At 35.5% G+C, this 13,552-nt stretch overlaps 1 protein-coding gene across 3 annotated transcripts in view; it reads right to left on the bottom strand.

Annotated features, from left to right (window-relative positions):
• Positions 1–2,613: 2,613 nt before the first annotated feature.
• Positions 2,614–13,552, bottom strand: part of micu3b (mitochondrial calcium uptake family, member 3b) — a 31,313-nt gene continuing 20,374 nt past the window's right edge. For all 3 annotated transcript variants that reach the window (XM_073820399.1, XM_073820400.1, XM_073820401.1), the window contains 4 exons: positions 9,358–9,466; positions 9,126–9,283; positions 6,316–6,384; positions 2,614–5,863 (listed from right to left, as the gene is read on the bottom strand). In XM_073820399.1, the coding sequence (XP_073676500.1) occupies positions 6,316–6,384; positions 9,126–9,283; positions 9,358–9,466 (336 nt within the window). In that variant the 3' untranslated portion in view covers positions 2,614–5,863. The remainder of the gene's footprint in view (positions 5,864–6,315; positions 6,385–9,125; positions 9,284–9,357; positions 9,467–13,552) is intronic.

The following is a 13,552-nucleotide window of genomic DNA, read 5'->3' as shown; positions in this document are numbered from 1 at the left end:
TCTTAGTAGCCACAATATCCTTGCCTGTGAAGCCATTTTTATGCAACGCAATGATGGCTGCACGCGTTTCTTTGCAGGTCACCATGGTTAACAATGGAAGAACAATGATTTCAAGCATCACCTTCCTTTTAACATGTCAAGTCTGCCATTCTAACCCAATCAGCCTGACATAATGATCTCCAGCCTTGTGCTCGTCAACATTCTCACCTGAGTTAACAAGACGATTACTGAAATGATCTCAGCAGGTCCTTTAATGACAGCAATGAAATGCAGTGGAAAGTTTTTTTCGGGATTAAGTTAATTTTCATGGTAAAGAAGGATTATGCTATTCATCTGATCACTCTTCATAACATTCTGGAGTATATGCAAATTGCTATTATAAAAACTTAAGCAGCAACTTTTCCAATTTCCAATATTTATGTAATTCTCAAAACTTTTGGCCACGACTGTATATACTTTTTAACAACAAATACTCATCTTGCACTAGCTCATCACAGACATTGCTAATCCCGCACTCACATAGGCGGAAGTACCGACCTAGTGTTTACAAAGCTAACATGCAAAGAAAGTCAAACGCCCTTTACAAAAAAGGTAAAGCGAAGATGATGGACGATTTTGAATTTAGAAAAGAAATTAAGATGGAGTTTTTCGCCCTGCCTTACCTTTTTTGAACCGAAGTATGCAGACGAACAACTAACCAGGTGTGACTAATGTGATTAAGTAATTGTGTAAGTCGCAGACATGGATCGCAGAGCTAGTTTTGTGATTTAAAAGTATATCAATTTTAATTATTTTTTAGAAAATGAATGATCGTTTCTCTAGACAAGACCCTTATTCCTCGGCTGGGATCGTGTAGAGCCCTTTGAGACTGCATTGAAACTACAAATTGGACCTTTAAAGGAGTAGTTCACTTTCAGAACAAAAATGTACTGATACTGACCCCCTTGTCATCCAACATGTTCATGTCTTTTTTTCTTCAGTCGTAAAGAAATTACGTTTTTGAGGAAAACATTGCAGGATTTCTCTCCATATAGTGAACTTCTATAGTGCCCCTGAGTTTGAACTTTTTAAAAGCAGATTCAAAGGGCTCTAAACGATCCCAGCAGAGGAAGAAGGGTCTCATCTAGTAAAACGATCTGTTATTTTCTAAAACCATTACAACTTATATACTTTTTAATCTCAAACGCTCATCTTGCCTAGCTCTGCGTGAACTCTGTGTATTCCAGTTCATGATAGTTAGGGTATGCCAAAAAACTCCCATCTCATTTTCTCCTCCAACTTCAAAATCGCCCTACATCGCTGCAGAAGTACCGACCCAGTGTTTACAAATGGCGCTTTTCCACTACACAGTACCAGCTCGCCTCGGCTCGGCTCTGTTTGGTTTTCCACTGTGTAAAAGTTGTACCTGTACCGGCTTCCAGGTACTTTTTTTCGTACCACCTCCGGCGAGGTTCCAAGCGAGCTGAGGCGATACTAAAATGTGACGTGAAAACACAGCAGACTGCTGATTGGTCAGAGAGAATCGTCACTATTCACTGCGTCATCATTGCACGCGCCAGCAATGATGAAGCTGCATTTTGGAAGTTCAAACTCGGGGGCACCATAGAAGTCCATTATATGGAGAGAAATCCTAAAATGTCTTCCTCAAAAAACATAATTTCCTTCCTTCTGAAGAAAGAAAGACATGAACATCTTGGATGTCAAGGGGGTGAGATATTTGTTCTGAAAGTGAACTACTCCTTTAACCTGTTGGTCCCCATTGAAGTCCACTATCCTTGAATGTTTTGCTCAAAAACCTTAAATTTCTTTTTGACTAAAGAAAGAAAGACATGAACATCTTGGATGACACGGAGGTGAGTAAATAGAGTGTTTTCACGACACATATTGGTGGCACTTAATGTAAACAATGCCACTGAACCGAATGAAACTCGCATATTTTGTTATTATTGCTGCTGAAAATGGTCAATTACTGTGATGTTTTGGGCTGTACTAATCGGTCAGACCATGAAAACATTTGGAATAGCTAATACAGACTGCCAAAAGTTATAACAAATCAAGGAGAAGAGTGCAAAAAACTTAAAATGTGTTTGTTGGCCAAACTAAACCAGGATTTCCAGGGCAAGAATCTTGACAACATTTATGTTTGCTCTTGTCATTTCCAGTCAGTTAATGTTAGGTGAAATAATAAGCTAATATCTTAATTAATACTGCTTGTACATATCTTTACCACCTGTTACCATTTTAGTTTGTCAAAATATTGCATCCTTTCCTGTTTACGAAGTCTTTCTCTATATAATTTAGTAGCTTCCACATGTCTTTTTCGTGGTTTAGACAGCATAAATTAGCAGAACAACGTATTCAGTAGTACATTAACCATGCAATCCATGCTGTTGTTTATATCCAAGTATCGCCGATATGGCCATGCATCCAGGTAACTGACCAAAAAGTGCAAACCCTCTATTATCAGGAACTTTTTATTAACTCTGTAGATCTAAAATAAAGTGTTCACTAAACTCTTTTGAGAGTTTTTTTTTTTTTGAATCAGTTATAGATATGTCTTCTGACACGAACAAGCAAGCACAGACCAGTAATGACACAAATTCTTATTCCGATTGTGGTTTTTAAATTTATTCAAACAAACTGAATAAAGCTGGATACTAATGCATAAAAAGCATACGTCACATAATGCTAATGACAGATGCACACTGTAATACAGAAGTGAAAGACTGTCAAAAAGTCTTAGTTTCTTAAAATAAGTTATTTTAGGTTGTAAAGATCTAAAACATGGTCTATATTCTGTAGAAAAGCATGGTAGGTGAGACTGAAGCTAATTGTCACACAAGGCAACTGTCACAAAAGTTAATAATAAAAAGTGTTGAAAAAACTGTTCCATATTAACAACTAACCATATATGTGACCTTACTAGTTCAATGTGTTGTTCAGTGAACTGTATCTTATTTCCAGGGCAATAATGGTGGTAACATTCAAAAGCTTTTAAAAGCCAAGGATTTAAAATGTCTGTGCAGACTTTAAAAATAAACACCCTGAGAAATATTCACTAGAGTAAAGTGTGACAACTAGCCCTGGCCTCCCCTAAACCTTAAGACAATGATAATAAAAACTGCACACTGTAATATGCCTAATCACCTAAAAGAACAATCAAAAATAACTAAAGTCTAAAGCACTGTCAAAATAACTACATGAAATCAGTGGGATTCAGTTTCTTCTCATGTGTTGTTTTGGCTTCGCAAGATGTTTCTTAAAGGAGCGGCAGTGCAAGAAACTCATGAAAGAGGTGGAGAAAGGGATCAGTATGTGTAGCACATTGTGAGATTACTGAGGACTCATTATTGCTGTGTGCACTCAGCACTGTCAGACCCTGTGTAAGCTGATCTGGTCGGTGGGCAGTGGACAAGCTCAGAGAAACTATGTTAGCAATGCACTCATTGTAAGGAAAGATTATCTGGCTTGTAACTCCTAGAGAAGCAAATAGAACAATGCATTGCCAATACGGCATTAAAACCCGAGAGAAGATTTTCTTTACACAAAATAGATCAACAAATAGAATAAATAACTGTACATTCCATCAGAATTCAGCACTTTTCACATTCACATTTCAACTTTAACAGTTCCCTTTAAGTATTACAGAAGTCAAAAGTTTACATACACCTTGCAGAATCTGCAAAAAGTTAATTAATTTACAAAATAAGAGGGATCATACAAAATGCTGGTTATTTTTTTTCTTTAATCCTGACCTGAATAAGATTTTTCACATAAAAGGCGTTTACATAGTCCACAAGAGAACATAATAGTTGAATTTCAAAAGTTAACATTCACTTGATTCTTAATATTGTGTTGTTACCTGAATGATCCACAGCTTTGTTTTGTTTTGTTTTTGTTTAGTGATAGTTGAACCTAAACACTTAAACTGCCCGCTGTTCTTCAGAAAAAAAATTTCAGGTCCCACAAATTCTTTGGTTTTGCAGCATTTTTGTGTATTTGAACCCTTTCCAACAATGAATGTACGATTTTGAGATCCATCTTTTCACACTGAGGACAACTGAGGGACTCAAATGCAACTGTTACAGAAGGATTAAATGCTCACTGATGCTCCAGAAGGAAAAGATGCATTAAGAGGTGGGGGTGAAAACTTTTGAACATAATCAAGATGTGTACATTTTTCTTATTTTGCCTAAAATGTCATTTTTACACCCTCTGGTGCATCAGTGAGTGTTTGAACCTTCTGTAATAGTTGCATATGAGCAGTGTTGGGAAGGTTACTTTAGAAATGTAATAGGTTACAGATTACAAGTTACTTGATTTAAAATGTAATAAGTAGTGTAACTTTTCGATTACTTTATAAAAGTAATGTAACTTATTACTTTTAATTACTTTTTGATTACTTTCCTAAATTTTAAATATTTTCAACTGTTATTCATTTTGAAACATTTAAACGAGGCAGAGTTAATCTTACAGTTGCACTCAACATTGATTATTGTCAGACTTTCAAAATCCTTCATCACTTGAAAACAGTAAGGGATAATATACATCTTTATTTAGTGGTAACAACTGGCTACATTATCAACAACTTATACCACTTATTAAACAACTGCTTCATAGATAATTAAGATGTTTAGGTCAAAATTATTAGACACGAAACACTGATCTGAGTGAAATATTTGAACGCAAAGCTTCCATGAAGAAATCAGTTGCTAGCAAATGTCAAGTTCAAATTAGACATTTTAGGTATACAGTGCAGTCTTGCCAGTTTTATTACACAACATTTCACCACATAAATAATTAAGGAAGTAGTATTAGTTTGTTAGTTATCTTATAATCCATTACAGTGTACAAAAAATAAATAAAGCCAGCAGCTGTGTTTGTATAAAACAAATTGACAATTTGTAAGTTTTTAAGTGTAAGTGGGAGTGAGTGTGCGAAAAAATTCAGATGTAATCCCCTTTGTAATCGCTACCATTTTCAGAAGTAACTAATTTAATTACAATTTTCTTTTAGTAACTGTAACTAATTACAGTTACATTTATTTTGTAATTAAATTACGTAATTCCGTTACATGTAACTAGTTACTTCCCAACACTGCATATGAGTCCCTCAGTTGTCTTCAGTGTGAAAAGATGGATCTCAAAATCATACAGTCATTGTTGGAAAGGGTTCAAATACACAAAAATGCTGAAAAACCAAATAATTTGTGGGACCTGAAGGACTTTTCAAAAGAACAGCAGGCAGTTTAACTGTTTAGCACAAACAAGGGACTCATGAACAACAGTAAACAAAAAAAAACAGCTGTGGTTCATTCAGGTAACAACAGTATTAAGAATCAAAGTATGATAACTTTTGAACAATTTTTATAAATTCAACTATTATTTTCTCTTATTCTTAAAATAACTTATTTTGGTCAGTACTAAATAAAAAATAACATGCATTTTGTATGATCCCTCTTATTTTGGAAAAATAATGAACATTTTGCAGATCTGCAAGGTGTCATCATAAATAAAGACACTACTTTCTAAATCAGTAAACAATATAATTTATCCCAAAATGTGGGTACTAATAATAAAATAATAAATAACTCTTTGATTAATAAAAGTATCATGGCTATTTCATTAAAGTGTTATCCCTTTTAGTTAATGGCTTTTAAAGGGTTCAGAGCGACAAAGCAGTCCAAGTAACTTCAGTCTAAGGAGGTAGCATGTGTTAATCGAATTATGGCAGTAGTTGTATCTTACAGAGTTTGACACAGGTCAGGTAGATAATTGCATTGAGTCACTGAGAACTTTAATCCAACTTGAGATTTCTTCAATGCGACGTGATTGCGAAGAGAAACACTCAGTGGGACTTTCATCTGCACAAATCAAAGACAGAGACGAACAGCATGTCAAATGATTTATCTACATCATAACCGAATCCAACAGGTGATACTTTGAATACAAATGTGCTTTATTAAAACAGCAATACCTATTTTTTTTTCATTCAGACTGCATAGTAAGTCTAATTGTTCACTGTTTTAGGTGTTTTATAGTGTAAGCCCTTTTCTTGTGGGTTAGGCACTGTATTCTATTACTGTGTTAAGTCCTAATACACTGCGTTAGGCTGGTATCTTGTATCTCTGGATAGCAGACATTAATTTTACAGAGTAATCTGATGCTAGAGAAAGAGCTTTGGCTGAATGCTGAGCAGTAGTAGCACTGAACTTCAGTATCATTAATTTGCAATCCTCCAGGGCAACATCACAAAGCCAAACTAAAAACACTGCATAACATCCACTTAATTTTTTCTAGTCAAGCATGAACTTACCTATTTAGCAGTGAGCTCCTTCTTCATACAGGCTTTAAAAGATGTGAATCTCTCTTCACCTTTATATCCCTGAGTTCACAATATTAATAAAAAGGATAAAATGCTTTTACATCATCAACAGAAATGCTATCTTCAAAATGTCAACATTTAAATTACAGGTGCTAGTCAATAAGACTACAAGCATAATAAATGGCCACTAGATGTCAGCAAAATTGCACCCACAAATAACATTTATTTTGCTGAAAACAATAAAGGGTTTGTATACACAAAAGTTTGGGTTCTGTAGATTTTTTGAATGAAGTCTCTTACACTCACCGATGATCAGCACTGATCTCAAATATATTTAAAAACAATGTTAAAGCATTAATGTCACTTTTGATTAGTTTATTGCATTCTTGCTAAATAAACATATTAATGTCTTACTTACTGAGTCTAAACATTTGAATGGTAGTGTAATATTATGTGACCCTGGACCACAAAACCGGTCATAAGGGTCAATTCTTTGAAACTGAGTTTTATACATAATTTGAAAGCTGAACAAAAAAGCGTTCCATTGATATTTGGTAGGACAGAGCAAAATATGGACAAGATACAACTATTTGAAAATCTGGAATCAGAGGGAGCAAAAAAATCTAAATATTGAGAATGTTTTACTAAATATTTACAGTTTCCAAATTAAGTTCTTAAAAATGCATATTACTAATCAAAAATTAAGTTTTGATATATTTATGGTAGGAAATTTACTAAATATCTTCATGGGACATAATCTTTATTTAATATCCTAATGGGTTTTGGCATAAAAGAAAAATCAACAATTTTGACCCATACAATGTATTTTTAGCTTTTGCTACAAATACCTTTGCTACTTGTTTTTTGTGGTCCAGAGTCACATATCAATATATTAACAACAGTGAAATAATAATGACTAACTGAATTTGAATTTCCAAATTTAAATTGTGTTTAAAAAAATCTAGCCTGTCAAACCAAAATGTGTTATGGTGACTGACAGCTGATTTGCATATTAAAACACAAACAAATCTGGGAAACACTTTTCCTTATCCAAACACTAATGCCATGTGTCCATTTAAAACCTCAAACCAGATTTCTGGACCATCTGATTTTCTCTACTTCCTTCTTAGAAACCTGTATTTAAGGGATAGTTCACCCAAAAAAGAAAATCCGGTCATTAATTACTCACCCTCATGTTGTTCCAAACCCATAAGACCTTTGTTCAGCTTCGGAACACAAATTAAGCTATTTTTGGTTAAATCCTCTGACCCTGCATAGACAAGGTCCAAAAAGGTACAAAGAACATCGACAAAATAGTCCATGTGACATCACTAGTTCAATCGTAATTTTATGAAGCTATGAAAATCTTTTTGTGTGCCAAAAAATACAAAAATAATGACTTTATCCAACAATTCTTCTCCTTTGCAACATCCTAGCACCACATTGGAGAGTTTGACTGTGTAGGACCCTTGCCGGTGTTGGGGGTAACGGATTTCAAGTAACGCTAGTTACGCAATAATATTACTTTTTCCAAGTAACTAGTAAAGTAACGCATTACTTTTTAATTGACAAGAAAATATCTAAGTTACTTTTTCAAATAAGTAACGCCAGTTACTTTTTTCCCCAATTTACTGATTAAAAGATCTCTTGTCCCCAGATTGAGAGAAATTGTCAGTAAGATGTTACTTTAGTTCTAGAATAAATGTGAACATACATTAATTCATCTCACTCACTAAAAAAACAGATACAGTATTCCTCAAAATGAATAAAAACAGTGAAATTCAACGCAAACCTGCAATAATAAATATGTTAAATAATACAAATATCCTTCATGTATTTAATACCATTTTATTATAACCAATGTCTTTGCTGCCGACCTTCGATGATCCAATTCATCCATACTAAGAAGCAAAAATTACTCAAGACAATCTAACATTTGTTTTCCTTTTTTTTATTCCTGAAGTGTTGACATTTTTTCTTCCGTGGTCTACTGCACAGACGTGAATTTACTTTTCTCTAAGCCTGAGGCTTTTGGTGCAAACAGGCTTTTACATTTGCCAAAAATAGAACTTTTTATATTAAAAACAAACAAGCAAGCCCTGCCTAGATTTAAAAAGTAACGCAAAAGTAATGTCATGCAAAATGCGAAAATCCGTGCCGCGTTAACCAATCAGGAGCTTGCTCTAGTAGTGACGGAGGCAGAAATCCGAAACAACAATGGAGGATAAAATCACCGTTGCTGTCTGTGGTTACTCGGAGCTGTACGATACATCTTTGGACTTTTGTAGAAACAGGAATAAAAAGGATCTTGCTAGGAAGAAAGTGAGTGAAGAGGTCGGACAATCTGGTTAGTTTTAAAAAAACGCTCTTTACTCAATTTGACCTACATATACATACATATTGAGACTACAAACAAGCTAAAGCTGGCAAATTGAGCTCATTCACCTATTTTACAACTACTTTCCCGCTGACGAGTGGCAGAAGCCCCTCCCATGACGCGAATTCGCGTCTGTTGTGAAGAAAATGTCACGCGCGAATGACGCGAATTTTACCGCGCGAATGGCGCGAGTAAACTCAAATGTTCAAGCGTTCAACTACGCGCGAATAGCGCGTTTTTTCCGCGCAAGTCGCGTCCGGTGTGAACGCACCATTACGGGTTTGGAACAACATACATTTTTATTTTGGGTGAACTATCCCTTTAAGGCTCACTAGTGGTTCATAACTGCTGTTATTGCAATGAAAGGTGGAGAAATGGCATTTAAACAACTGGAGAAAACCATCAACCTTCCCCCGATATTTACCCAGGAGCCACGATGCAGCCGGTCCTTCATTATCCCGATGAACTCCTTGTAGCTCAGCTGGTCATCATGGTCCACATCAAAGATCTTGAAAACAGTGTTCACGAGGTGTCGTGACAGCTTCAGGCCAGTGGCCACATAGACTGCACGTGCAAACTCATCTGTGAGAGCCAAACATCATTACCCACAAGCGTTTTAGGAGTAAATGGATGATATGAATGGATTATATGTTTACCTTGTCCAATTGGGCGATTTGCATAGTTGTACATTTGCATGGCAATGGCAAAATCCTCTAAGTTGTTGAGGAACTGAAAAAAGGTCCTAAACTCTTCAAACGTGATGCCCTAAAAGAGAAGATCAGTGTTAAATCACAGTAAAACATCAATGTTCCTTTTAAGTGGGAGCTTTGGGCAACAGAAAGAGAATTAAATATATAGTTCAGCCAAAAATGAATACTCACCCTTATGTCGTTCCAAACTCGTAAGACCTTTGTTCATCTTTGGAACACAAATTAAGATATTTTTCATGAAATCTGAGAGCGCTTTGACCCTGCATAGACAGCAACACAACTAACACGTTCCAGGCGCAGAAAGGTAGTACGGACATCATTAAAATAGTCCATGTGACATCAGTGATACCAAAGTGGTTAAATAAAGTTATTACTCTATTACTATCAATTACTCTATTACTATTATTATCAAACAGGGCTCTATATGCGACTAAAAACGACTGCATGCGACTATGAAAAAATATTTAGGAGCACCATGTGCGACTGACTACAACTGAGATGCTGCACATCTCCATTCAAAACACAGCGTTGTTTAATTTATGAATCAATGTGCGTTTTTAAACAAATCTAGTGAGTCAATGATTCAATTTCTCATACATAAAGACAGTCACTTGCTTTATTCCTGAATGAATCAGCAGTTTGAACGATTCAAATGAATAATTTGATTCAGTAATTAAATCATTGACTTGCTGCCACCTACTGGCAGATTAAGTTTAATTTCTAAAGTATCTTTTCAATTATTTAAATCATTTAATATATCTGTATTCAAAATGTTATATTTAAAACATTAACCTCAACATGAATTTATGAATTTGATTGCATTCATGCCACCTCTGAGCCTCATTAGACATAAAAATACATCTACAAGCCACTTTTGTTTTCTTCTGTGCCACGTCTTTAATATAATTGTGTTAATACCGATTTCATTTGATTGGTAACTTATTCTTATTCTACTTGTTCTCATTCGGTTGTTTTAATTAGAAATGTAAAAAGCTTAAAAATATAAGTTTTCAAAAATTTGACAAAAGCAAAAAACTAAATTCCCCTGTAAATCACTTTAAGGAGTCAAATATCACCTCGTAATAGGAAGGCAAATTTTTGATCAGATTTTTGGATTACTGATTTGAAGGTGCTCCTGAAATTTTGACTGTGCTCCTAAATTTTTTAAGTTAGGAGCACAAGTGCTCCTAAAGAGAAAAGTAAGCATAGAACCCTGTCAAAAAATATCTTAACTTGTGTTTCAAAGATAAACAAAGGTCTCAGGTTTGGAACTGAGGGTGAGTAATTAATGACAGAATTTAGATTTTTGCTCTATCCCCTTAAGTCAGAGTCTTTATAATATGACAGCACTCATGCAGAGAGCTGGTACATAAAATGATGAATTTTGAATAATTCTCTGGGTAATAAATGCAGCACAAACAAGACAAAACTGCATTATGCCGCACTATTCCAACCAGGAGGACACCTTAAGTGTCGGTGGGACCTTGAAGAGCGTTAACAGATCCCAAGACGGAAAACAGCAAAGTCAAACAATCCCAGCACACATCTCTCTCCTGCTCCCGCGCCCGATCTATACAATTTGAGCTGTCGACACCTTTAGGTTGTTTTGTTTAAGCAGAGGTCGGGTAGCTTGTCGACTCTTCTGAAGAAGATTAACCTGATACTTGCATACATAAAAACAAAAGAGGATGTGTCCAAAATATCTCAGCGCTAGCAGATTACCCAAACAAGCGGTCCTTTTGATTTCCACTCATCCATTTCCAGGCACTAGACCCACGTCTTTTTCTCAAGCCTCTCTTGCAACCAACAACAACCGTTTTACAAATGATCTAATGAGTAATATGTGACGCTTTGGTGGTTTTACAAGTTAAGCTGTATTGCGATATCTCTTAACTTAAGAATAAAAACCACTTATACAGCAATGGCCATCCACCAACAGCCTCTTTGAGTAACTGAAAAGAATCTAACCTCATAATGTGAGGGTCAATGTGCAAAAAGGTAAACAGCCTAAAGGAAAAAAGACTCCAACATCAGTCAGATTATAAATGTCCGCCTCTCTCTACTATGTGTTGGTATTTGTTTTGTTATGCAATGATTTGAATAGACGCATTCATGAAAAATACATGAATTTAATAAAGGAGAAGAAACAGAATATTGACGAAGTGGCATGATTTCATACCAATCTGGCTCCTTTCATTTTATTTTTGTACTTCACAGCTAACAATAATGTTATCTGGTCTGTTGTTCGTGTAACGCTTTTCTCAAATGCTTTAGTTGGAAGTTCATCTAACATTTTTTAAACATTACTATTTGTTTCAGATGAAAAGTAATATTCCAATAATGTTTGCAAAATTCTAAAATGTTTTGAATATTCTGAGAACATTCTGAAATAACGCTTTCATAACGTAATGGAAATTTTTGCAAAACGTCTTTAGAACATACACTACCAGTCAAAAGTTTTTGAACAGTAAGATTTTTTATGTTTTTTTAAAGAAGTCTCTTCTGCTCACCAGGCCTTCATTTATTTGATCCAAAATACAGCAAAAACAGTCAAATTTTGAAATATTTTTACTATTTAAAATAACTGTTTTTCTAAATATTCTATTTAGCTGTTTTCAACATAATAATAATAAATGTTTTTTTGAGCAGCAAATCAGAATATTAAAATTATTTCTGAAGGATCATGTGACTGGAGTAATGATTCTAATAATTTAGCTTTAAAATCACAGGAATAAATTACAATTTAAAATACATTCAAACAGGAAACCGTTATTTTAAATAGTAAATATATTGTAAAATTGTACTGTTTTTGCTGTACAAAAAATGCAGGCTTGGTGAGCAGAAGAGACAAAAAACAAAAATTCTTACTGTTCAAAAACTTTTGACTGGTAGTGTAAAATATTATATTACATATATATTTAAAAATATAATTAAATATAAATATATTTTTAATCAAATTAAGTCAAATATTATTGCAAAATAAAACTATTTTCTGTTTCAATATATTTTAAAATGTAATTTATTCCTGTGATGCACAGCTGAATTTTCAGCATCATTACTCCAGTCTTCAGTGTCAAATGATCCTTCAGAAATCATTCTAATATGCTGATTTGCTGCTCAAGAAACAATTATTTTTATTATTATTGTCACGCCAGGCCAGCAGAGGGAGCCCTTACCCCCACTGACTGTTGCTGCTCCCTCTGCTGCCTCTATGGTTACTTCCTGTTTATCAGACATAAAAGCCAGCTCATCACACACACACATCGCGAAGTATTGTTTTGCTCCAGCGGACTCTACCAAGCGTTTTCCATTGCTCCCAGGTTTCCTAGTCTCCTTGTTGTTCCCTAATTATAGTTCTGTTTTTGTTTTCCCAGTCTTAGTCTTAGTTTTCTAGTTTCTTGTTTTCATTTCATTGTTTCATTTGGACTGCCCACCTGGATTTTGACCTACGCTTGTTTATTGGATTACGCTATTGGATTGTCTTCACTGTTCATGTTTGCTGGTGTTTTCGACCCTGTCTGTCTGACTACGATCTGCTTAATAAAGCCTTGCATTTGGATCCTCACTCTTGGTCGTCCCGTTTGTGACAGAATACTTCGCCACACCCGGATCCAGCGGCTTTACCCACCAGCAGAAGTACCCTCCAAGAATGAGCTCAGCAGACCCCGTAAGTTCACTCTGTTCCATTTTTCAAGATGACCGTCCCATCGAATGTTATGTTGAGGAATTTCTTACGTACAGTCACCTGGCACCTTGTAACGAATCGATGTTAAAGGAATGTTTCTGGAGCGGGTTGGACACTGATATCAGCCTGAGTTTACCCGATGAGGACCCGAGTTGGACCCTCGCACAATTCATTGACTTTGTGTTATCGTTTTGTGGCTCTCCATTCACTGTGGGTATACTCAAAAGGTCACAGCACAAAATGTCTGCCAGCCTAGAGCCTCAGCACAAGATGTCTGCTAACCCTGAGCCACAGCACAAGATGTCTGCTAGCCCCGAGCCTCAGCACAAGATGTCTGCTAGCCCAGAGTCTCAGCACAAGATGTCTGCCAGCCTAGAGCTACAGCACAAGATGGCTGCCATCCCAAAGCCCGTTCACAAGATGGCCGCCATTTCAAAGCCTGTTCAAAAGACAGCT

The sequence above is a fragment of the Garra rufa genome, chromosome 16 (genome assembly GCF_049309525.1).
Source record: "Garra rufa chromosome 16, GarRuf1.0, whole genome shotgun sequence".
Taxonomy (NCBI): Eukaryota; Metazoa; Chordata; class Actinopteri; order Cypriniformes; family Cyprinidae; genus Garra; species Garra rufa.
Note: the sequence above shows the minus strand (reverse complement) of the source record. Positions and strands in the feature narration are given on the sequence as shown.